Source organism: Neolamprologus brichardi, chromosome 22 (assembly GCF_056152115.1).
Source record: "Neolamprologus brichardi isolate AB-2024 chromosome 22, ASM5615211v1, whole genome shotgun sequence".
Classification (NCBI taxonomy): Eukaryota; Metazoa; Chordata; class Actinopteri; order Cichliformes; family Cichlidae; genus Neolamprologus; species Neolamprologus brichardi.
The window spans coordinates 25,057,790-25,082,840 of NC_142124.1; the positions used below are offsets into that span (position 1 = coordinate 25,057,790).

The 25,051-nt window shown below is 42.3% G+C and overlaps 2 protein-coding genes across 2 annotated transcripts; both read left to right on the forward strand.

The window, feature by feature from the left end:
* The first annotated feature begins 1,597 nt into the window (after positions 1 to 1,597).
* Positions 1,598 to 11,638, forward strand: LOC102793468 (uncharacterized). The gene is made up of 3 exons (XM_087834584.1): positions 1,598 to 1,958; positions 4,532 to 4,600; positions 6,929 to 11,638. Exons 1-3 carry the CDS (start codon positions 1,673 to 1,675, stop codon positions 8,395 to 8,397), a joined length of 1,824 nt encoding a protein of 607 aa, XP_087690710.1. The 5' UTR covers positions 1,598 to 1,672; the 3' UTR covers positions 8,398 to 11,638.
* Positions 11,639 to 16,516: 4,878 nt separating this feature from the next.
* Positions 16,517 to 22,213, forward strand: LOC148096781 (uncharacterized). The gene is made up of 2 exons (XM_087834583.1): positions 16,517 to 16,822; positions 19,844 to 22,213. The coding sequence occupies exons 1-2, from the start codon at positions 16,528 to 16,530 to the stop codon at positions 21,949 to 21,951; spliced, it is 2,403 nt and encodes an 800-aa protein (XP_087690709.1). The 5' UTR covers positions 16,517 to 16,527; the 3' UTR covers positions 21,952 to 22,213.
* The last annotated feature ends 2,838 nt before the right edge of the window (positions 22,214 to 25,051 follow it).

Here is a 25,051-nt window from a genome sequence, read left to right on the forward strand (position 1 = left end):
TCCGAGTTGCACACCCCTGGTCTAATGCATTTCGGAGGAGTTATTAATTCATGTCACTGTGAGCCTCCAAGCATCAAACGGATTTGAGCCTAAAAAGTAACACATGAAAGCCAATCCTCTTTGTTTATTCATCACCAGGGGGTGCTGCATAAAGAGAGGCGACTTCTGCCAAAGTCAGGGTTAATCGTGGTTAGATGGCTTTGTAAAGTAGAGGCAGACAGAGTAAAGCTAGTCAGTGATGGTAAGAAACATGACTGTTTGGTGACTTTGATGACTGGCCAAATCTAAACCTGAAGGTAAAAACTGCCAGAGTTCCAGGATACAACATAGCTTTATTGCTGAAAAGCAATTGTAAGTTACAACAGAAATAAACATGCCATTCAGTAACAACCCCTCACCCCATCTGGTTGCAGCAGATAGCTGCCCCTCCCTGAGCCTTGCTGAGTCTCCATCCTAACCGGTATCTATCCACAGGGCACCAAACTCCTATAGCTGGTGGTTTCAGACCTGAGCTGCCTTCAGTCATTATTATTCATTAACTTAAAAAGCATGATCAATTAGCTAAAGTTTAAAAAGGAAGTTTCTCTTTGAAAAACAAACAAAAATATACTAGAAACAAAGAGTTGAGGGTGATGTGACATTCTGTGGAGGGTCTTATGTTCAGCCCAGTGTGTGTGGGGTTTTTTTTTTTTTTAACTCTAGAGCTGGTATCATGTTGCATTATTCCATTAATGTTTTGCTTGAATTTTCTATTGTGTATAAGAACATTTTAATCTATTATTCTGGTGGATTTACTGAGAGTAAGAGCGGAGAAATGTAAGTAAGTAGTTCTACTCAACTGCAGTACATCAGTCCAAAATTCAAATACTTTGAACCTGTTCTTCACAAGGCTGTAGGAAGAAGACAGCCCCACAGAGACAGAGCTGGAGTCTGACGAGAGGAGGAAATGGCTGATTGAAAAAAGGCCAAAAGACTTGCAGGAGGACACAGAAAATGGAAAAAAAGAGCAAAGAAAACTAAAAATAGTTTGTAGTTTATAGACTCTCTCCAAAAGGTCTACTGTCATCTTCACAGGCTTCAGTGGGTTCAGCTCCAGGCTCTGACTGCATCACCTCCTGTCTGCATGTGTACTTGTCATTGTTCTGGATCAGGAGTTTCACAGATGGTTCTCCTGAGGTGCAGTCATCAGAGTAGAGGAAGAAGTGCAGTAGGGAGAGAACACACCCCTGGGGCAGGCCGGTGCTGATGGTCTGTGTGTGGCATTGTGATGCTCCTCAGCCTCAGCAGCTGCTGCCTGTCAGTCAGGAAGCTGGTGATCCACTGACAGGTGAAGGGGCACCTGTCAGTGGATCACCAGAATGACCTTGCTGAGATTCGGAGTAAACCATGGTTTGCTATCACTGAATGTGAAACCTTTTTCTCAGGGCTTTCTGATCTGTTCCAGCTTCAGCTGCTGACTCACATGCTGTTAACTTCTGGCTAAAAATGTCCCGCACAACCAGAAAGTAGCAAGGAGACTCCGGAACTCTCCTCTGACTCCGAAAGCCTCCGCTTCAGCAGGGGCGCTGTTCGCTCTCTCCGCACTGCGCTCCTCGACGCGGAACTCGCAGCGTGTTTACATTCCCGCTGGCTGTCTTTGTCCCGGAGGCTCCCGGCAGGGAGAAGCCGCAGAATGTGCACCGTGCAGCTGCTGCGAGTGTCGGTCCACGAGCGGATCAGCGCCGCCGCCGAAGACTTGTTGCTGCGGCTGGAGAAGGGAGAAGAAGCAGCCGAGCTCCCGACGATGAGAGCGCTGCTGACCGAGCGGCTGACGGCGGCCGCAGAGGAGATCGTCGCTCTGTTGGAGGAGACCGTGGCGGAGTACCAGGACAGAGTAGAGCGCTCGGAGCGGGAGATCTGCCGCCAGAGGAGGCTGCTCGATGCCGTGCTCAAGCCCGAAGTCCGGCTGCAAGCGGCAGGTCAGTGTCGCGCTAAACGCAAGCAGGACCCAAGTAGAACACAAACAGGACCCTCGGTATGGGCTAACCAGCTGGTTATTGTCACCGATTAATGAGTTACTGGCTCCACGGAGACATAGCTGATCGTTCTCTTTTTCCAGTCAGCAGAAATATGAAATATTTGATCTTCGAATTAATAAGCTTTTGCAGTCTCATCGGTCATAAAGGTTCAGTGTAAGCGCCACTGCAGAAATACTATTTCAGTCTTCTTCTTCTTCTGCATAGGGTTTACTGGCGGTTGGCACTATTTCAGTCTGTTGGGGCCGATGCTTTTACTCACACTGCTTTCCAGCACGTGTAACACCAGGGGCGGATCTAGAAGGGTGGCATGTGGTGGCAAGTGCCACCCTAAAATGATCCCTTGCCACCCCAGTTTTGCATATGACAGCGTTGTTTATTAAAATAAGATAGCATTAACAGTTTGAGTGTAGTTACAGTCAGCAGTGAATATAAATGCTAAAACTGAATATATTGCAAAGTGTTCCCCCCTCCACCATTAACAAATGGTTCAGCCCATAGCAGGACCGGCTTTTTTCTTGTTTTCAGTAGCAAGCCATGTTTATGATTGTGCCAGAGCACATTTTGAACAACACCATGGGAATTTCGCTTTTTACACAGGTGGTTGGATGTTACACTGTGGAAATGGAAGGTAGGTGAGTGTTATTAACACTCCGTGGTCCACGGACACGCTGCACCTCCAAATCACATGACTGATGTAAGCTGACATAGCAACAAGCTGCAGCCACGCTGAGTCTCTATTTCAGCCCACATTGAAAGTTCGGACTTCAAAGGTTTTATATTTTAATTACAGGCCAGTAAAGCCAGAGTTATGATAATATATATAAGCCACGCTTTTTTTCTAAATACTGACTGAGAGTTTTGGGAGTGACGGTAACGGCAGCGAGACAGAGCGAGCGAGAGTTTTTAGATGTGGGAGATTTGTGACGTTTAGTGTGGAGTGTTTACTTAGTGTGTTGTGTTGTCTTGTGTAGTTGTTCTGTTGTGTAGTCGTTGTTTTGTTTTGTGTGTCAGTGAGGGCACTAGTGAATGTCACTAAGGCACATTTGCATCGTAAACACTGTCACTAAGTAGAAAACCAGCGGAATGATACACCTCCTGTTGTCAGGCCTGCAGGTTTATCCCTGTGATGTTCTCCTCTGTCTTTTGGTGGACAAACTTTTTTTTTTTTTACTGGCACACATAATTTGTGGGGCATCTTATTGCAACACCTGATTGTTCTCTCATTTTAGTTTTAATAATATTTTTAAATGGTTGTACAAAAAAACAAAACAAAACGGCAATTTGTTGTTTTATGTAAAAGTTGTTTGTGTTTACAAAATGTTTGAGGGTGAAATTCAAACGTAAACTCAAAAGGAGTCAAAAATGGCCGGTTGTATTTCAGACCTTACTGGGTTAATCCAACAAATCATGAAAAATTAGGTTAAAATTTTTGTTCATGACAGTGCAGATTTCTGACATTTTGTGTAATTTAAGCTGTAACAATGTGATTGTTTTCTAACAAAAAACAGTGTGAAATTTAAGTTAGACTTGTGTTTGTAAATGAACCGCCCCATGTTGTGTAGCTTTCTGGATTTTATACTTATTGGGCTACATATTTATTTATTATACAAGCTATACAGTACATAAGATCAAAACTCACATGTTTTATGTAACTAAAGTGTGTAATTATCTGGGCTACAGACAATAATCAAGTTATAGACTATATTTATATGAAAAACGTGTATACTTACTGCATTTGAATTATTTTAACCATATGTAACCACCTGCATATGTGTTTGAAAAAAAAAAAAGGCTTTGATTTTGCCACCCCATTTTATTTCTTTGCCACCCTAAGAAAATTTCTCTAGATCCACCATGTGTAACACACACTCTCCATTTGAGGGTCATCAGCTGTTCCCTCCACTTTTCAGTCCACTTTAAACGCTTTTTTGGTTCCGAAGAGACGGCGCTGTTTCTGGAGCATGTTCATGCTTCTTCCGCTTTGTGTAACAGAGCTGATAGCACGGTGAAGTGTGTTCACAGGCTGTGGTCCTCATTTACCAACAGTTCACACGCACAAATCTATGTGGAAATCGTGAGCATGACAATGATGATTCAGCGATATTTACATACTTGGGTTTTTTTTAATGCTGCTTCGATGCTGCTGCATCACTTTTAAAAAGGTCCAACAGCTTTGTTGTGAGCAGAGCAGCTTTGAGCTGCGTGGGGAGTTTGAAATTCTTTAAAAGGGGCCCACCTTAAAGAACAGGAGGTCTCCATCAGGTTAAAACACGTTTTCATGTCTTTGCTTTTCATGGAAAAACATTCTATAGATTATTTTAAGCTTTCCTATGTGGATTTTTATGGTCACTCATGAGTCAGTCATCTTATAGATGGGATTTAAAATGTGTTTGTTTTGCTGGTGGGACAGATTTTAGGATTTGCATGTACATATTGTTATATTATTATCCAGTGTATTTGTTGTTGTGTTTTGTTTCTCCTCTGGTTTAACTCTAAGGTTCTTCTACACACAGAAAATACCTCCATTGTGCAAACAGCCAGTCAGAGGACAGCTGAGATTAAAGTGACTGTGCAGTGTGCAGGTATGTGCATTAAAGTATTTCAGAATCATCACCATGACAATATTAATCTTAAAAATATACATTAAATATACATTAAACTGTTCACTGCTCTGCGGGTATGATGTATGTTTGATGCTCCAAGTAGCCCGGAAATCTTAGCAGGTTAAGTCAGAAATTAAAGATGCTTCCGCATCAGGTTAATACAAACCGCGCAGCCTGATTCTGTGTTCATTTTTTCCAAATAAAGGAATCGGATCGCATATGCTCAGACCAAAGCTGGTGATTCTCGGGGCTCTGGGGTGAAAATGGTCCATATGTTAATGTAAATTGCATTGATCTGCACAAAGTAGATGAGGAAGGCGGGAAGAGCACAGAAAATCCTGTTTATTTTTTTTTCAAATTCAAAGACCCTCTGTAGACCAAACACTTGGCATTTCGGCATTATCATACCTGTTGGATTGGACTGAGTAACACCTGGAAATAAAGGTGCTTCGATCTGCATTACATCTGAAAGCATTCATCCAGCTGATGTCAGGGCCTATCCTAAATAAAATCAGAGTAAAGGAATTAAAATTCCAATTTTTAAAAGGAGTTGAAAACCTTGTAAATGTAACTAAAACAGAATATGAAGAAAGAACCATTGGGGTCAGAGTTACTGTAGTTACTGTAATACCGGTTTCCACCACAGGGTGGAGCATTGAGTCAGTCTAACTTTCATCTAACAAGCTCACTCATTCAGTACATGTTTTGATTTTTGAAAGCGGCCTCTGAGGAAAAATGGATCAAAACATATGTCAAAATGCTCAATGCTGTAATAAGGGATGGGTGATATATTGAATATACTCAGTGTATCGCAAGTTTTTCCACATATGATGGTTAAAAATTACTTAATCGTAATCATCGGGTATAAATTGCCATGGAAATATTAGAGTGTCTGCATGTAACTCACTGTAAGTTTTTACATGCTGCAAATGCAACATTAATCCCCACTCCTAACTGGAAAACCAGTTGGAAAAAATACAGATAGGAAAAAATATGGCGACAGCGGGAGTTTCAGATGAGTGAGGGAATGAGAGTCGCTGTCATTTGGATTTCACAAGGACGATGCTGAATAAAATGCGGCAATTTGCAAAACATGCCATAAAAATATTGCCGCAAAAGGTAGCAGTACCACAAATTTATTCTACCAGCTGAAACGTCATCCACTGCAAAATTAAGAACGTTTTAAACTCCACATGTCAGCGTCTCCCCACACACTAAAGAAAATGTTAAATAAACCAGCTGCAATTACCTATAAAGGTTCTTGGTCGCTTTCTAGACTTTTATTTCTGTAATTTGAGGTCATCGCGTTTTTTATTTTACAGTTTTTATATGTTATAAGCACAAAAGAGCACCTTTTTCATCTCAATTGTTTTACTGTCTCGTGAATTTATTGCTTGATGTCCTTTTTTGTTTCTATGATCTTTTGCTTGTTAAAGGTCTATTGTTGACCACAGAAAGAGACATAAGGTATGTCCCAATTCATAGGCCGCATCCTTCAGAGGCCGCATTTGAAGGCCAATTACCTCACGGCCAGGCGACGAGGTTGTCATAATTTGAAGGCTGCTCCAAATGCGGCCAACAACTGTGTCCTTCATTTCCCCAGATTTTAAGGATGGGTCGGGTCCTTTTTTTAGTGTTTTATTTGTTTCTGAGTAAATCGGTTTAGCTGAGATTAAAGTTATAGTTTTCACACAGCTGAATAAACGTCAAACAGGAAATGGTTAAACAGAAATGTGAGATTGTTCAGAATTTACTCCAATGTCATGTTATATATTAGAGAGCAAGGAGCAGACGGCTGAGTTTAATAAACTCCACCGCGACAGCTGGTGACGCAAATCTGAAAGCTAGACCATCCCATTTAACAGCCTCTCACTTCTGGCTTACTTGGCTTTCAAAGGACCTTGCCCACATAGACCGCGAAGGCCAGGTCCTATTCGGCCTATGAATGAATGACATACCTATACTGTAATGTATAGTCACTTGTGAAAAACCTTTGACTGGTTAAAATAAAATATTTCAATTTATTCAGATTTTTTGTGTTAAAGTAAAAAAAATAATAATTTAATTGTCAATTTGAATGAGTATACCAGTGCAATTTTGGGCACTATATGAAAATAGCATTTGTTTTTGGAGGTTATTTAACATAGCATGATATATATTGTGTATCGTGATGTAGCCCCCCCAAAAAACGTGATATCAGATTTTCCTCATATTGCCCAGCCCTAGCTGCAATAACTCAGCCATCACTGGGTGCATCTCAGGTGTTCTGATCTGATTGATGCTGACAACTGTTGTTTTCCTCCTCAGATCCTCTGCAGTCTGTGACGCTGTACGACCCAAACGACCCCACAGACCAGGATCCCTCCGATCCAGAGGAGCACGATGGCAGCAACGTTTCCTGTCCATCATCACCTCCTTCGCCCTCGCCATCCTACCACCCACCCCTCTCTGAGAGCAGCGATGGAGACCCGGACAGTGACTGGATTGAACATAGGCGGACTCTCAGACCTCTGAGGAGGAAGAAGCGTAGCCATCCGGCGCTCAGTGTCACAAGCACCCGGAGGCGCTCGAGTCTGGCTCAGAGCTTCAGCTGCCACGTGTGTGACCGGGCACTGCAAGGGAAAGGCTTCCTACTCAAACACGTCCTGCACACCTGTGCCAGCAACCCAGACTTTCGCTGTGGTTACTGTGGGGAGTGCCTGGACTCTGCCGATGGCCTGAAGGCTCACCTGCAGATGCACCAGGACAAAAGCAAAACATGCTCCTTCTGCGGGAAAACCTTCCATTCCATTCTGGCGCAGGAAATGCATGTGCGGTTGCACACAGGAGAGAAACCGTACAGCTGCAACTTCTGCGGCAAGAAGTTCAGTCAGAAGGGCAACCTGACGTCACACCTGCGTGTCCACGCAGAAGAGAAAGCCTTCAAATGTAAAGAGTGCAGCCGTGCCTTTTGTCACATGAGCTCTTTGGAGCGCCACATGGAGGAGCACAGCAGCTCAGCAGTGCACACCTGCAGTGTCTGCGGTGAGGAGTTCAGTAAACGGAACAGTCTGCGGCAACACATGGCAAGTCATCAGAAGAACGACGGCCTCAGAATTAAGACGAACCGCACTTCAATACCGTCCTTCCGCTGCAAAGTTTGCAGTGACACCTTTGATAGGAAGACCCTGTTAGTGAAACACGTGGCGACTCACCTGCAAGACACGGACTGCCGCTGTGGACTCTGCGGACACCATTATGAGTCCTCTGACAGCCTTGCTGCCCACCTGCGCTCCCACCGCGAGGCTGGTGGCACCTGCAGCATCTGCGGGAAGTGCTTCCCGGGCCAATCGGCACTGCAGATGCACCTGAGGATCCACACTGGGGAGAAACCCTACAGCTGCAGCTTCTGTGGGAAGGCTTTCAACCAGAGTGGCAACCTGAAGACACACCTGAAAATCCACACGGGTGAGCGGGCGTTCTCCTGCAGCCTGTGTGGGAAAGGCTTCACCCAAAAACAGACCCTGGACACACATGTCCGCTTTCACAACAAGGAGCGCCGCTTCCTGTGCCAGGTATGCGGGAAGGGCTTCATGCAGGATGTGGACCTTAAGAGACATATGCTGATCCATACCGGGGAGAAACCATACACCTGTAGGGTCTGTGGGAAAAGTTTCCAGGCCAAACGCTCGCTTAATGGGCACCTTAAAGTGCATTTAGCTGGCCAGGAGGACTCGAGGCCAGAGCCGCAGAGGACAGCAGAGGACAGCTTCTACTCAGGATTCACGCAGTTGTAGTACCATAGCACCTCCCCATTATTCCTAATAACACAGAAAACTACAGGTGACAGGAAGTGTCTGACAAAATGGAATCTCTATAAAGTTGGTCATGTTTTCATAATGGTAGTTGTACCACTTTTACTGACTGTACTCCTTTCGTGTCCATCTGTCTCCCTCTCATTCACACACATGCATTCTGTTTTCCTCTTACTGGCTCCTCTTTTCTCCAGAGCATACCTCCACCTCTCCATGCTCTCCTCCACCTACTCACTACAGATCACGGCGTCATCTGTAAACATTGCAGTCCACAGACCTCATCTCTCAGTCGGTCCTTCACCACAGTAAACAAGAGGGGCTCAGAGCATACCTGATGTAATCCCACCTCCACCTTGAACCGCCCTGTCACTCCTACCACTCAATTCACCAATGTCTCTGTCCTCATACATGTCCTGCACCACCATCATATACTTCTCTGCCACTCCTTACTTATCGCAGTTCCTCTCTGAACAGCTAATCATCTGATCCCTCTGACCCACAAAGACACAGTGAAGCTCCTTTTGACCTTCTTTAAACTTCCTCATCAACACTCTCAAGGCAAACATCACATTCACTAACTGTCATCCTTTCTCATTTTCTTCATTCATCATGTCCTCAATGTACTGCTTACATCACATCACACCCTCTTCACTTGTTATTACCTCAAAACAGCTTGGTCTCTATGTCTAGCCAGTCTCCTTCCTTGGTGTCCAGTCTCACATACAGGTCACAATAAGCTTTTTCTACCATTGCTGTCCACTGAGCCTGTGTACTTCTGTCTACTTTTTTTTCAATCATCGCACTTTTTCTTTGCTAACCTCTCCTGTAGTTCCTCATTCTTCCACTAAGTCTCCTTGTCCTCTTTCCTCTCACTACTCAGTTCTCTGTTAACTCTACCTGCCACCGAAAGCTTGTTTCACCTCCTCTGTGAACTCTGTACAACATTTATTTTTCTACAACTTCCACCATTTAATCTTTGCCTCTACCTTTGCTCAATTCCACTGCTTGTTTTTTCAAACTTTATTTTTTTTCTTTAGAAATACACAGTGCATCTTGCTCCTTTATACATGTGCATATATACACACATACTGTACAAATACACCCACACCTACATACATATACACACACCTTCAAATACCTACATGCATACAAACTTTGCATATTGTTGTATGTGTCTACACAAGTGCCCATTCAGCACAAAATGGAGAAAAGTCCAGTTGAGCACTAAACAAGGTCCAAGAAATAAAGTTAAATGAAAAAGAGATTGAGATGGGAAAATCATTTTGTATGACCATATCTTTGAATTTCTTCTTTACAGAGTCTTAGAGAAAAGGTAAATGTTTTTCATTTCAAAAATATCTTTTACCTTTTTAATCGTCGTTTTCTCTCTCCAATCAGATTTAATAGCAGGACAGGTCCACAATATGTGATAGTGATCAGCCATGGTGTTGCCACATTGTCTCCAGCAGTTACTAGATTCAGGTTTGCTATTCTGAAGTGGTTTATTTTTAGGGTTAATGTAAAATCTAATGTTATTCTTCCAGGAATATTCCCTCCAAAGAGGGGACCTTGACGTGCTATTGTTTGTCTTCTTTCTCCCATTTGGTCTTAACATATTGGGTGTAGTGCTTCCTGAATGATTGTAAATATGAATACAGTTTAGAGATTAGCCTTTTATGTACTTTACCTTTCTAGGTGTTCACAAATATGTCAATGAGGCACCCACTCCCTTACAACATTATTATTTTTATTAAAGTGGTGTCTCAATTGTCTATAAAAAGCAGTTTTATTTAACCTGTAAGTTTCACTGAGTGGTAAGAATCTGCCCATATCTGTTTTGGCTGAGATTTTACAGTATGCTGTAATACCCTTCCAAGTCCTTTCTCTAAACACCACATTCCAAATGTGCTAGTGTAAAGTCTGTATCATATCCTGCCCATCTTAGTATTCACACTTTCCTTTCTAAATTATTAGTTTTTACCTTCTTTAATCCCTATATTTAAAGCTACTTTAGTGTACACGTGTTTTTCCTGTAGGCTTATATCACCCAATAAAGACTGTAAAACCTGTCTAATTGGGTAAGTTCAAAATCTTTTCATTTTGCTTCGTATCTAGTATCACAAAGTCTAACCAAGTACTGAAGCTGTAATCGTAATTGTCCTCCAGGTTAGGTAAAGACAATCTAACTTGGTCTTTTGGTAACTGTAGAGTCTCAAGTTGTACCCTGGGTTTTTATCTTGCCAAATAAGTTGTGAGATCATTCTTTTCCACTCATTAAGTTGTTTCGGGGGAATTTCAATTGGCAGGGACTGAAAAAGAAACAACACACGGGGTAAAATTGTGGAGTACAAAATGGTCACAATTTCTATTCTGCCATACAGACAAACTGTCAAAGGTGCCCATCTTCCTGAGTCCACTTTTATATTTTGTGTGATAGCGTTATAATTTAAGTTATAAATTTCTGTCAAATCCTTTGTTAAGGTGACTCCAAGATACGTCAGTTTGTTAGTATTCCATTTGAAATTATGCATTTTACGTATGTTTTCTTTTGGTACATAGATGTAAGTTAGAGTTTGGGTTTGTAGTATATTTAATTTGCAACCTGAGTATTGGCTAAATTGTTTAAGACGAGTCATCAATTTAGGGAGGCTAGAGTCCGGATTGGACAAGGTCAAAAGTACATCATCTGCATATAAGCATATTTTATACTCCACTCCTCGATTTCCTTGTCTTCTCTAATCTATTGAACCAGGGCTCTATAAAGAGTACAGACAAAGTAAAGCTTAGGGGACACCCCTGAAGACATCCTCTCTCAAGCGTAATAGTCCTAGACAGATTTCCATAAATTTTTATCTGGGCAGTTGGACGACTGTACAGCAATTTCAAACAACCTATGATCTGTTCTTTGAATTCAAATTGTTTTAGTACTAAGAGATTCAGGATTTTGATTTTTTGATACGTTTGAGGAGTCCAAGGTAGGGTGTAATTGTACATTTCAGTCTCCACCACATATCAGAACACCTGATGTCACTGTAGCAACTAAATCAAACATGGTCCTTAATAATGATTTGTGTTTTCCAGGAGGTCTGTAGATGTTAAGTAGCATCACTACTATAGAGTCTAGAATTCCTTTTACCAAAATATACAGTCCTTCCTCAGCTGGAAGGAATTTGTTTTAAAATTAGAATTGCAACTCCCCTATTGGGTCCCTTTGTGTTTGATAAATAAAATATGTATTTAAATCTGGGGTGTTTAGGTTTTTGTGCCCTTTTTTGGTAAAGCGGGTCTCCTGCCAAAGAATTATATGATGGCTTTCTTCTTTCATTCCAGCAATAAGTTTACATCTTTTAACTGGGTTTTGTAACTCATTGACATTAAGTGTTAGTAAACTATACTGCTGAAAGGACATGCCTTGTATAAGAAACAGCATTTACATTGTAAGCCTTGGGTGACAAAAAACACAACACACATCTGACAAAACTTGGAACTTTAACTGAAACAGAACAAATGAGAGAATGGTGGTTTCTACTCAAAATCAGAATTTCCCAAAAATCTTTTGGAGAGGAAAGCATTACGAGGGGCCTCTCCTCGGTAAGGTTATGAATAATCAAAGTATTACAAAATAGTTAGTAGTCAAAATAAACAGGAAAACAAGCTCCCAGAACAGCGGCTTATTCTCCAAGCTCTCTAAGGCAGACATTTGTAACTTCCAGTATAAAATTAAACTGAAATGGTTACACTAAATTATATTTAGTGTTGTTAAACTAAAGTGTCGAGCCTTACCAGGGAAAGTCAAATCGACAGAGGAACTGAATTTCTCTGGATTCTGTGGATTGGGTCTCTTCTCCTGTGAAGCTCCCAGAACCTTCCTCCTCTTCAGATTCTCTGTGGCCTCTGCTGGCTGTAATAAGTTACGGTGCCATCGCTGAAGAAGACACAGAGCAAATTTCTTTTTCTTTAAGGACTTTCCTGTTGGGTGTGTAAGCCCTTCTTTTCCATTCATTTTTCCAAGCAGACTGGAGCACCAGTTCTCTTAATTCTGTGTTCTAGAAAGTAAGTTACTATTGACCGGGGGCTGGCATTCGGTGGCGGCTTCGGCCGAGAGCTCTGTGACTTCTTTGCATTCACAGCTCCGTATCACTTAGGGACAACTCCAATTTAATAAACGTTTCTAAAAAAGTCCCATAGTTTGTCCCTTACAGTGTCTTCAGGAATTCCATATACACAAATGTTGTAGCTATATTTTTCCCAATTTGTGTTTTCACCTTTTTTTTTTTCCCTTTTTTCCTCCATGAAATCTGTAACAGTCAGTTTAAAGATTAGTTGATTCAAATAAAATGTCAGATATCTTCCATTTGAATCTTCTCAGCTCTGAGCATCGGTGTGTGAACCAGGAAGAGAAGTTAATGAGGATACATGTATTACACTGCTTTATTTCAACTATGGAGTTTTTTTTTCTTGTCATAAATCAAGCACTCCTCCTCCTTTAAGTGACATGTATTTTCCCTCAAGGTGCCACAATTGGTTTTTGCTTCAGCAGCTGGTGGAGAGTCCGCTGACATGAGTGTAAAGGTTGTCTGTCTCTCTGCGTTAGCCTTGCGTCAGCCTGGTTACCTGTTCAGGTGTGCCCTTCTTCTCACCCTGTGGCAGCTGGGATAGGCTCCAGCCCCACAGCCCTGAGTGGGATCAATTCTAGTTAAAGGAGCTTGCAAAGAAAAGCGTCTGGACTTCTTTAAGTTGCTTGAAGACGTTTCACCTCTCATCCGAGAAGCTTCTTCAGTTTTGTTCTTCATGAACTGAAGAAGCTTCTCGGATGAGAGGTGAAACGTCTTCAAGCAACTTAAAGAAGACCAGACGCTTTTCTTTGCAAGCTCCTTTGACTACAATGACCTGGATGACTGAGAACCTTCACAGACATCAATTCTAGTTATGATTTTTGGTTTAACCTTCAATATTTAACCATTGTCCTAAACTCGCGATAATCTGCTTTAACTTTGGAGAGAACTGAGCATTTTAAATTTTGTATGTTTTTATACAACCTTATCTAAAAAGTCCACCTTAACCAAAAAGTCCTGTAAATAAAATTTAGGGATATGTGAAACACTGAAAGCTGAAAAGATCCATTTATGCGTATGATATTAACCTCCCAGGACCTGGCATCCACATATGTGGACATCACATTTTGGGTTATGTAGACCAAAATACTCAATTTTGCTCTACAAGCGCCTGATATCCACTTACGAGGACATTATACTGCTACTGTTCTATTGAAATTTTAAATCAATATCCTCATATGTGGCTCTCATTTTTCTTAGAAACAAAAATTAGGTAAAAAAAAAAAAATCAGGTAATTCTTTGTTTTTACATTCATCAGGTCCCAATCAGCCCAAATATCAAAGAGAAATTAAAAATGCATGCCATGGAAGAGTTCGGGTCTTAGGAGGTTAATGGTTTCTATTTTTAAAGGTCGACTCATTGTGATTTAAAAAATAGAACAGAGAGTATGTAAACAGAGTGCTGGTGGTAACATTGATTTGACATTTGACATTGACTCTGTTGCATCAGTAAAATCTTTGCAGCACGTTCATGCCTCCAGCAGGTCAGGAGAGTCTGAAGGGAACCCAGTGCTGTCGCTCTGAAGTCATTTGAAGAAGGAAAAACATGATGTTTGAAGAACACCACAGGTGACCAGGTGAGTTTGTTCAAACTGATCCACAGTCTTTGTGGCTTCAAGTTTTTTTTTTTTTAGCTGATTTAAAAAAAAAAAAATTTATGTTGGCGTGATGAGTAATCAGAAGGATTTAATACGTTTCGAGACTTTTATTGTGAAATAAATGTGTGTGAAGAGTCAGTGTATAATGCTGACCTTTCTTCTGTGGATTGGTTCTGGTTGAGGTTTGCAAAGAGGAGGCCTGGCCTCGGTCAGCAAACTGTTTACAGGCCACTGAGAGAGAGCATGTGCAGCTTCCCTCTGTGAGCAGGTGACGCTTGACTCTTCAGTCTGATAAAAAGGAGAGAGACTGAAAACCAAGCAGCTCAAAGCTGAAACTAAGTGTCCCACTGAGTCTGTGTGCATCTGTTTAAACACAGATGCTGTTTCACATCATGCTCTGTGTGTGTGTGTGTGTGTGTGTGTGTGTGTCTGAGACTGAGAGTGAGCTGATGTGTGTTGTGTTAATGTTTCAACCAAGGTGATGGCCTCAGAGTATTTAAAGATGAAATTATTGCAATTGTGGAGGTAAACACAGACGACACGAGAGCACTCCTCGTTTATTACTCATCACCACACAACTGAATACTTTTCCCTCCAAAACACAGCAACAACACTTCCTGAGAACTGGGTGTGAGTGGAGCCCTCCAGTGGTCCACCACACAATGATGATAACACGTGACATCCTGATCTCTGTTCTTTAGTGTGGTTTAAATATTGGAGTTGGAATTCTCAATGGTGCTTGGTGCCATACCCTCAGGGACTTTAATGTTATATAAAAACACTGACAGCTCAATATCTACCTCAGTCACTCTCCCTGATCCAGCTGAGTCACCAATAGGAAAAATCTGCTTTTCACAGGAACTTGGTAACAGCAATAAGAGAATACGTAGTTTATTCCAAGAAGATATCGTCTCTCTCCCATATATAATATCTTATTGGAACCGATATGTTCCAGATATCAAGTGGAAGACAGTCTGGATGATCCCCCATAAATATTTGATTGTAAATAAGGTGAAAGAAGTCTCATTTAAAATTCTACATAAATGTTATCCAGCCAGTCACTACATGGTAAAATTTAAAAGGGACATAAATACTAATTGTACTTTCTGTGGGGATCATCCAGAAACTGTGACACATCTTTTTTGGTACTGTTCTTTTACACAGAGATTCTGGAAGGAATTTAGCAGGTTTGTTATTGTCCATATTTTAAGGGAGTTTTCTTTACGATGGGAAAATGTTTTATTCTGTTTCTTTAAGTTCCCCAAGAAGTATGAAAAATGTTTTTTTATGATAAATTTGTTAATACTTTTAGCTAAATTTTTTATCCATAAATGTAAGTTTACTAACAAAACACCATATTTCTGTCATTTTTTTAAGGATGTGGAAATGTACATTCAATCAATATCAGACTCCACCAACAAAAAGGCTCTCAAAACAATATATGTATGTGAATTTTTGCGTGTATTCTTATAATTGTTACCTTTTTCTTTTACCCCTGGCTTTTTGTGTTCATGTTCTGTTTTGTATACTTCATCTGTTCGTATGTTGTATACTCATTGTTTGTTAAATAAAGTTTAAAAAAAAAATAAAATAAAAATATTGGAGTTTCCAAAATACTAGCTCAGAGTACTTCCTGTCTGTACAGTTGCTTCCTTCACTCAGACGACCTTCATCTTCTGTTCTGAGGAACAATCAGAGTGATCAGAGTAATCACATTACTGTTACTATTACTCTGACCTCATAACCCAAGTCCCCCCCCCCTCCCCCCCAGGGATAAAGTTGTCCTCTTTGGTTTGGCTTTAAATCCATCATTGTGACAGGAAAGGAAGACTTGATTATGCTTCTGTTCACGTTTAACACACAAAACGGACCTTCACGTAAAGAAGTGGCTTTGATGATGAGCTGGAGATTTTATAACCAGAAGAGGAAACTGAAGTCATCACAGCTGAAAGGTCATTTTTCTATGCCTCTTAACTGGTGTGTGTGTGTGTGTGTATAAAATGTTTATTTTTAAACAAATCCGAAAGAAAACAGAAAACTAAATACAACAGATATAGTAGAAAAACAAGTATAAGAAAACAAATACAGGCTGATATTTCTGATCTAACTTCTCATTTCCTGTTCGTTTGTTTCGTGCTTTGGTACTTTTGATTGACAGCAGAGGTCTGGACAGTTAAACACAGGGTTCACACTTAAAGCAGCTCAGCTGGTACATTTATCCGCCTTAATATAAAAACACTAGCACACTTTTTCCACAAAGAATAGTTCCTGCGTTACGGTCTCTCTCGGGAAGCGATGCGTCCTCCACTCCAGCAGGGTCGTGCTCTGGCTCGTCGATACTGAGCATAGCGGTTTTACGGGCTGTTTACCTTCCTGTAGCCGCAGAGCTCCGAGCCGGGATGTCTCTGACAGAATCCCCGCCAAGCTGCTGCGGACTCCGGGCTTTGGTGGAGTCTGTGTCAGAGCTGCTGGCACGGGTTGCGGAGGAGGTTCTGGGCGCGTTGGAGACGCAGAGCAGCGGTTCTGGGTCCTCCGGAGGACCCGGCGGTCTGCTGCGGCCGCTGCTCGCCGAGCGGCTCGCGGCGGCAGCGCAGCAGATCGTCGGGCTGCTGGAGCGGGAGGTGGAGGAGTCCCGACGGCAGCTGCGGCGGCTGGAGGCGCTGCTGAGCCCGGTGGTCCTGCTGAACCGGACAGGTGAGCTCCGTGTCTGCTGCCGTGGCTCTGCGGGCAAACAGGACCGGAGCTGTTCAATCAGAAATCGATATTGATCGGGAAGAGGTGACATCACAAGAGTATTACTGTAGTTCAGGAACAGCACCGGAGAGTAAAAGGAAAAGGGCGGCTTATCAGCCTCACACATGGCAGAGAGACAAACAAAGACAGTTTCTTCATGAACTGTTTAAAAGAGTCATTATCTCGTAGAAAACCTCAGTCTGACTGCTCAGGAACCAATCCTTGTAATGCCACTGGGCAGCTACTTTAAAACACCAACTTTATTAAAACAAAACAAAACAAAATAGAAAGTTTGAAAGCTTTTTTTCCTTGCTGGCTATTCTCCTACTGCACATACTCAGAGGAACATCATAGCTTTATACAGGCACACTGCAGAGCAGAGACAGTAGGTACCATGGTGGCGGCTGCTGGTGTGGCACATCCTGCTCTCAAGCCTTCAGATCAGGTCTCTGTACTCAAGAAACCATATTTGAGATGGAGAGGCAAGTCTGACTGAAACTATTTTCTCATTGGCTAATAACCAAGTCTTAGAAATGCCATGGCGCAAATGTACAAAAACCACGTTGTTTTACAAAGGCTTCTTCTGAGGTCTTATAGACACGTAGTCAAAAACCACGTCAGGTTAACCTGACAAGTGGTTAGGATCAGGATAAAAACGTCTCAGTCTCACAGATCTACAGACTGGTCTGAGACCGTCTAGCAACCACAGGATGTGAAAGGTTGCTGGTTACTTCCCTGTTACTTCTTTGTTTGCTAAAACATTGCTGCTTCATAGTTTGAATGGAAGTGATGGATTTGCGTATAAACACTGTCAATTGCACAGCAACTGTTGGTTGCTATGTGTCCTATATGGTGGACAAGTCTTTAGCACATGTGCATAACATGATGTGAAAATCTTTCAGGTGGCAGGCAGCATGAACACCCAAGTTTGTAAATGTGATAACCTGAGAACAAGATCACCTAGAACTTTCAAACTGATACCATAAGTCTATCTGCTAAATAATAATAATAATTATAATTTTTCTTTTCTCATAAATTTAAGGCTTTCACTTAACCTCATCCACCTTTTTCGTTGCTGTCTTTAACTTCTGCGGTCCTGGCACACTGTAGTACTAGTATGAATTTCACTTTGTTCAGCAACAGCAACATGAAAATTAGAGAGAGCCAGTGAGAGCTGTGATTGGCCTGTTAACACGTGCTGCAGTTTAAACAGATGTGTTTAATGTATGTGTCTTTTAGAATCAGTCTCAACAAATGTGAAACAAAAAAACGAATATCTGCTTTCTGTGATGACATTTTGTTGGCGATCGACTGCGGTAAATATGCATTGCTTGTTTGGTTGAATCTGACTGCTGCATTTGACACGATGGATCATGATTGTGCTGATCTCTGGTAAGGTTGGGCGATTGGACAAATATATCGACTACTGACAACAGGGCAGCCTATTGTCGAAAGTTTTTACAAGGGCCATTTATTTATTTATTTGTCCGTGAGTAAGTTTGCTAATAGTGTCGGTTAAAGCTAACAGAGGCAGTCAACAGAAATAAATAATAGCGTTGTTTTAACAGCACCCTCCTTTAACTGCACCCAAATGAAGCAGCGATTCATTTACTCAAACAGAAAGAAAGAACCGCAGTAGCCTATGTTCAGGAAAGAAAAGCATTTTATTTAATTAAAAAACACAATGGTCGGGAAGGAAACAAAGAGAAACTGGCCTCTTTTTTCCATTATAACTGTGTTTACAGGCCATTCTAGTGTTTATCTGTCTTACACACTCGACCGAACAACAGATAAGTTAAAAATCAAAATGTCTCTTCCAGCGAACATATTAAAAAAAGAATCCCCAATGTAAAGTTTAGTCTTTTGTGCGATTCGGCGCATCTCAAATAAATAAATAAATGAATGAATAATCCAAATAATAATGCTGAAACAAAGAAGAAAAGAAGGTAAAATATTCCCTCCAAACAAAACTTATAAATTCTTTGACAGGAAAACAAGCATTTTTACTTTATCCGGTTTTAGTAGTGTGCGCAGGTGGTTAACAATATTACCAGCAGTGTTGAAGATGCGTTCTGAAGGTGTGCTTGTGGCTGGTATACACAGATATTTCCGTGCCATGTGTTACATCAATAGGAAATGTTATTCATGAATTTTCCACCAAACCAGTGGATCGTCTTCTCTGTCTACGACCTCCTCGGTGAGGTAACAGTCCATTTCTATCTGCGCCTTCTCCTGCAGTGTGGAAGTTGGCAATTAGTTCGTCCATGTTTGGACTTCTTCTGTGTTCTAAACGGGCAAATCAGTCCGTGCATTATTACATCACTCTGCCCATCGAAAAGTCTGTGCATCCATGAATATATCGTCAATCGTCGGTTATTGGACTGACGATTGTCGGTTGGAAAATTTTTACATATCGCCCAACTTTAATCTCTGGACTACAACACTGTGTGGGAATTTCCGGCTTTTCTAACAGAACTTTTGTTTTAAGTTGGGTTCGGCTTCATCCTCTGTGGCCCCTTTACAATCGGGGGTACCGCAGGGCTCTGATCTTGGGCCAGTACTGTTTTCATTGTTTCTCCTGCCACTGGGTACGATTTTTCAGAAAACACGATATTTAATTTCATCTATATGCTGACATTTGCCAGCTTTATCTACCTTTCAATCACTCTGATTTCTCCTCAGTTGGACTCCTGCTTGTTTGTCTTAGCAAAGTCATTGAAGTCATGGATGGCTCCAAAAAATACATCTAAAAATAAAAATCTAAAAATATTTCTGCTGTGCAGCACTTTGATCGGCCATGTGTTGTTTTTAAAGTGCTATATAAATAAATTATGAATGGAGCTACAGATGTGTGGTGCATTCAGGTGCTAGTGGAAACACTGAACATCTGTATTTCATGTTGTTTCACTGTTACTTTCTGTGTCTTTCATGCCGCAATTGCTTTTATGAACTGTTGATGTTTTTTTCTTGTTTTTCTTTCAGACACATCTGCTCTTTGTAAGGTCGCTGCTAATGAAAGTCTCTGCCCACAGGCAAACTCCATCCACATGCCTTCACCTCTGCCCAGCCCTGCCTCCTCGGACATCACCTGTGCAGCTAAAAGTGATGACCACTGGAGAGGCAGCCAAAACTCACTTTGCATTAAAGGGACAGATAGGAGAACCACAGACAGGAAGTCCAGTGGGCAGAGACAGCGGACGGCATTGTTGGTGCGCCCGACAAATCAGCCTTGTGTCCTCTGTGGAAAGATTTTCCGCCATCGAGGGAATCTGTTGAAACATGTGAAATTGCACACAGACTCCCCCGAGCATCTCTGCGGGGTCTGCAAGCAGCGCTTTGAGTCATCAGACAGTTTGTCAGACCATCTGAGATCTCACATGGAAACCGTGAGTGGTGGAGGCGGGACCTGCGGGGTCTGCGGGAAAATGTTTCAGAACATGGAGACACACATGAGGAGCCACACTGGAGTTAAACCTTTCAGCTGCGTCCTCTGCCAGAAGAGCTTTCCCCGATCCGGAGCATTGAGGCGCCACAAAAAGATTCACAGCAGAAGGAGCACTGACCCTTGCCCCGTCTGTGGACTCAGCTTTGCTCAGAGTGAACTTCTCCAAGAGCACCTGAAGATCCACGAGCACGGTGGAGACCAAAATGAGAAAGACAGCGGGAGTGAGGACAGTCAGCCGGACTCACTGAAGCCAAAGCGGGAGGGACCAATGCCAGATCTGAAGTCGGCAGTGCTCTACTGCAGAGTCTGTGGTGATTTGTTCCACAGTCAAGGCTTCCTTAGGAAACATGCCCAAATGCACTGCAGGGAGTCAAAGAGCATGTGTGGCATCTGCGGACAGCAGCTCGACTCACCAGATGTTCTTCTAACACATTTGCAGTCACACAGAGAGACTGGTGGGACCTGTGGTGTCTGCGGAAAGACTTTCCAGAACATGGAGACGCACATGAGGAGCCACACGGGCTTCAAACCGTACCACTGCTTGGTCTGTGGCAAACACTTCCCCCGGCCAGGTGCGCTTAGGCGCCACAATAAGATCCACAGTGGTGAGCGCCCGCATGTTTGCAACCGCTGTGGCAAGACCTTCATAGAGAGCAGCGCTTTGAAAACTCACAGAAAGAGTCACTCATTAGAGGGTCAAGATGGCGAGTCACCGGCGCACTCTCAGACCAGGACATCTGACATAGAGAATGCCAGAATGCCGCCACGCTGTAAAGTTTGCGGTGAGTCTTTTCAGAGTAAAGTAAGTTTGAGAAAACATGCCAAAAATCACTCGGCAGAGTCTGTCTGTGGGGTCTGCGGTGAAAGTATGCCGCCATCAAAAACGCTCACAGAGCACCTGCAGAGTCACAGAGACGCCGGCAAAATCTGTCACGTATGCGGGAAAACCTACCAGAACATTGAGACTCACATGAGGAGTCACACCGGCATCAAACCGTACCACTGCAGTGTCTGTGGGAAGTCCTTTCCGCGGTCTGGTGCTCTGCGGCGCCACAAGAGAATCCACAGTGGGGAGCGACCATATATCTGCGAGTTCTGTGGCAAGACGTTCATTGATAACGGCGCTCTCACCTTGCACATCAGGAACCACACCAGAGACAAACCATCCAACCGCATCTCCTGCGAGACATGCGGGAAGAGCCTCGCCTCCATCCACGTCCTCGAGGTTCACAGGAGGATCCACACAGGCGAGAAACCCTTCCAGTGCTGCATCTGCGGGAAAGCCTTCAGGCAGGTGGGAGGGCTGAATGCCCACAAGCTGACACACACAGGCGAGAAGCCATTCAGCTGCAGCCTATGCACTAAGAGCTTCAGCACCAAAGGTTACCTGGAGACACACCTCCGCTTCCACAGGAAGGAACGCGCGTTTAGTTGCCACCTGTGCTGGAAGGCCTTCGTCACCAAGAATGACCTGAAAAAGCACCTGCTGACGCACAGTGGGGAGAAGCCATACAGCTGCCGGCTCTGCGGCAAGAGCTACCAGGAAAAGCGCTCCCGGGACGTGCACATGAAGGTCCACGCAGACGCCAGTGACGACCCAATCAGGGAGCAGGACACTTTGCAGCCACAGCTGCTGCAGCTGTAGAGACCAGTCCAGACCAGTTTGTACTGGTTTTACTAACTGATCAGAGACAGAAAATATTTTCACAAGACCAAATAAAATCTTCCTAAATATGTATGTTTTTTGGTGTTTGCAATAAAAAAAAAGCTCCTGCAGGGCTTCGAAAACAGAGGGCCCTGAAAGGATCCAGTTCTTTAACCCAGGATTGTTTATTCTGAGTTCCACTGAGTCCTGAGTTCCTGGTAATGTGCTAAAATAATCCTGGGGTGAATGAGTCAACTACTTTCATTAAAAGTTTTTAGCTAATAAGCTCAAAACATGTTTGAGGCCACAGGACACATTTCTGATTTTTTCCAGCATTTTACTCTTCCCAAAACATTTAAACATTCAGAAATAAATAACTTGGTTTGATAAAATGTTCTCATAAGAAAATGAAAAACTACAGAAACTTCGTTTAAATGAAAAATAAAAATTTAGTTCATAAAAGAAAATTCTATTTTTTAATTTCATTTTCCAGTTTTCCTCCCACGCTAATGAAGCTACTGAGTACAAAGTTCTTCAGTTATTACATTAACAGTAGCCAGTGCTGTTCATTATTGTAGCAGTGGGGTGAATTTAAAACTTTTATATCAAACTGCTGCCATGTTTTGTTGTTTTCATGGCTCAGTCTGACTACTTTGATTGATGTAATGTAGTGACCTCAGAGAAGAGCAGCAGAATGAGTGTGTACATGACAAATGGTTTTACTGTCCGTTAAAAACTGCAAACACGAGTAAACCAGAAACACTTTCTCATGTCTGTTTTTTTTTAAATTGGAAATTTGAAGACGAACAAAAGGAATAGCATCATTAAAACTTGTCAATCAGTGCTTTTCTGTTAATACTCACTCAGTTACTGCTGTAAAAGTACCTCTGACCTCGACTTTTACTGCACTGGAGTTACTGTTTTTTGGGGATGACTGCCACCATCACCAAATATCAGATTCATCCTGGGTCTCCAGAGCTCCTCATGGACTTGGACCAGAATCTGCTGGTGATTTGAGTTTAGCTCAGAGAAACACAGGTATGGACCAATGACTGTAGAAACACGGACCCATATCAGATACGCTGCCTTCGGTCTGATCATAGTATCTGTAGAACATCAGCAATGAGAAACCTGGTGGTGACCTTCAGAATGACGATCTTCCTTTCAGTCTGAGAGGAGATCTGCAGCTTTGCAGCTCTAACCTGAGCTGATGAGGTGTCTCGTCCCTGCCAGCGGCCAGTGAAGGAGTCTGCTCTTGTCTCAGTGCTTACTTACATTTCTTTGCTTCTGCTCACCTTTAGAGCTTTCTGCTCTTATGCATATAGCTGCGGACTCCAGTCTGGCTGCTACTGTTCATTGTGTGAAAGTGCGTTTGAGTAGTCCATGTTTCTGATGAAGTTTCCTCACTGAGAGACATGACCCTGTCTGTGTATCTGTGTGGGAGCCATAATCAGAGCAGTTCCAGTTTCCAAACACTAAGAAAAGGAGTTCCTTTATTGTTTCCTTTAGCAAAGGCCACACTGGAGCATCCTTTGTGAAGAGGGAGGAGCTGAGATAGGTGATGCAATTTTACTGCAGTCATAACACAGTCAGAACACAGCAGGTGAATATAAGAAAATAAGATAGTAGAGACGCCCTACCTGAAGGAGATTAGGAATCTAGAGAACTGGTGCCAGAGGAACAACCTCCTTCTAAACGTCAGTAAGACAAAGGAGTTGATAGTGGACTTCAGCACTAAGCAGGAGAGGAACTACCAGACTCCCGTCATCAACGAGTGCCCAGTGGAGAGAGTGGACAGCTTCAAATACCTCGGAGTTCACATCACGCAGGACCTGTCATGGTCCTGTCACATCAACACCGTGGTGAAAAAGGCCCGTCAGCATCTCTACCACCTCAGACGCTTGAGAGACTTCCAACTGCCCTCCAAGGTGCTCAGGAACTTTTACTCGTGCACCATAGAGAGCATCCTGACAGGAAACATCTTAACCTGGTTCGGGAACAGCATCATGCAGGACAGACGAGCTCTACAGAGGGTTGTGCGATCAGCTGAGCGCACCATCCGCTCCGAGCTCCCTGACCTGCACTCAATCTACAGCAGGCGGTGCTGGACCAAGGCCAGGAAGATCATGAAGGACCTCAGCCATCCCAACAACAGACTGTTCTCTCTGTTGAGGTCAGGAAAGCGATTCCGCTCCCTGAAGACCAACACAGAGAGACTGAGGAGGAGCATCTTCTCGCAGGCGATACAGTCTCTCAGTCACACCACCACACAGTACTGACCCACACATATGGTTCGTACACACACACTGGACATTCTGGACATTGTTTTCACTTTATCACTTAAATCACTTTAAGCATATTTGCACTGCACAAGACACTAAATAATGTGGATTGCACAACACTGGACATTATATTCCTCATTTCCAATTAATACTTGTACAGCTGCTGTTATTGTGTATATATATATATTTATATTTCTTCATACATTCTTATATATTTCTATACTGTGTATTGTGTATTTTGTTGTACAGTTATTTTATTTTCAACTTTAATTTATATATTTTATCTTATTCTTTCCCAGTTAAATTTACCCTTCATTCTAATTTGTGTTGTACAGTTATCTCATTTTTAACTTAATTTTTATATTTTATTTTATTTTATTTTATTCCTTCCTAGTTAAATTTACCCTTTTTAATTTTCATATTTATTTCCTTATCTTATTCATAGCCTTTTCTTTTTTTCTTTAGGTCACGAGCAGTTGTGTAAGCATTTCACTGCATATCGTACTGTGTATGACTGTGTATGTGACAAATAAAATTTGAATTTGAGATGGATTAAATTTTATAGGCTATCAGACAGAATAACTAAGTGAGGCAAATTACTGTGATGTGTTCAGTCACAGCATGATGTACTAATAATGTGCTGTTATTTATTTACAAAGACAGAGCCACTTCACTTTAGTAATAACTGCAATCTACCAAAAGCAGAACACTAGTCTCTATATTAGTTGTTAAAAACAATTAAATGTTGTAAACTGTTTCACCATAAACCTGAAATCTGTGTGAACAGCTGGCCTCCACAATGTATAAAAAAAACATTA

Bases quoted from the DNA above. Each gene is read 5' to 3' on its own strand.
- LOC102793468 (XM_087834584.1), top strand. From the start codon at position 1,673: ATGTGCACCGTGCAGCTGCTGCGAGTGTCGGTCCACGAGCGGATCAGC. The intron at 1,959-4,531 runs GTCAGTGTCGCG...TTCTACACACAG, and splicing joins AGTCCGGCTGCAAGCGGCAG to AAAATACCTCCATTGTGCAA. The intron at 4,601-6,928 runs GTATGTGCATTA...TTTCCTCCTCAG, and splicing joins AGTGACTGTGCAGTGTGCAG to ATCCTCTGCAGTCTGTGACG.
- LOC148096781 (XM_087834583.1), top strand. From the start codon at position 16,528: ATGTCTCTGACAGAATCCCCGCCAAGCTGCTGCGGACTCCGGGCTTTG. The intron at 16,823-19,843 runs GTGAGCTCCGTG...TTTTTCTTTCAG, and splicing joins GGTCCTGCTGAACCGGACAG to ACACATCTGCTCTTTGTAAG.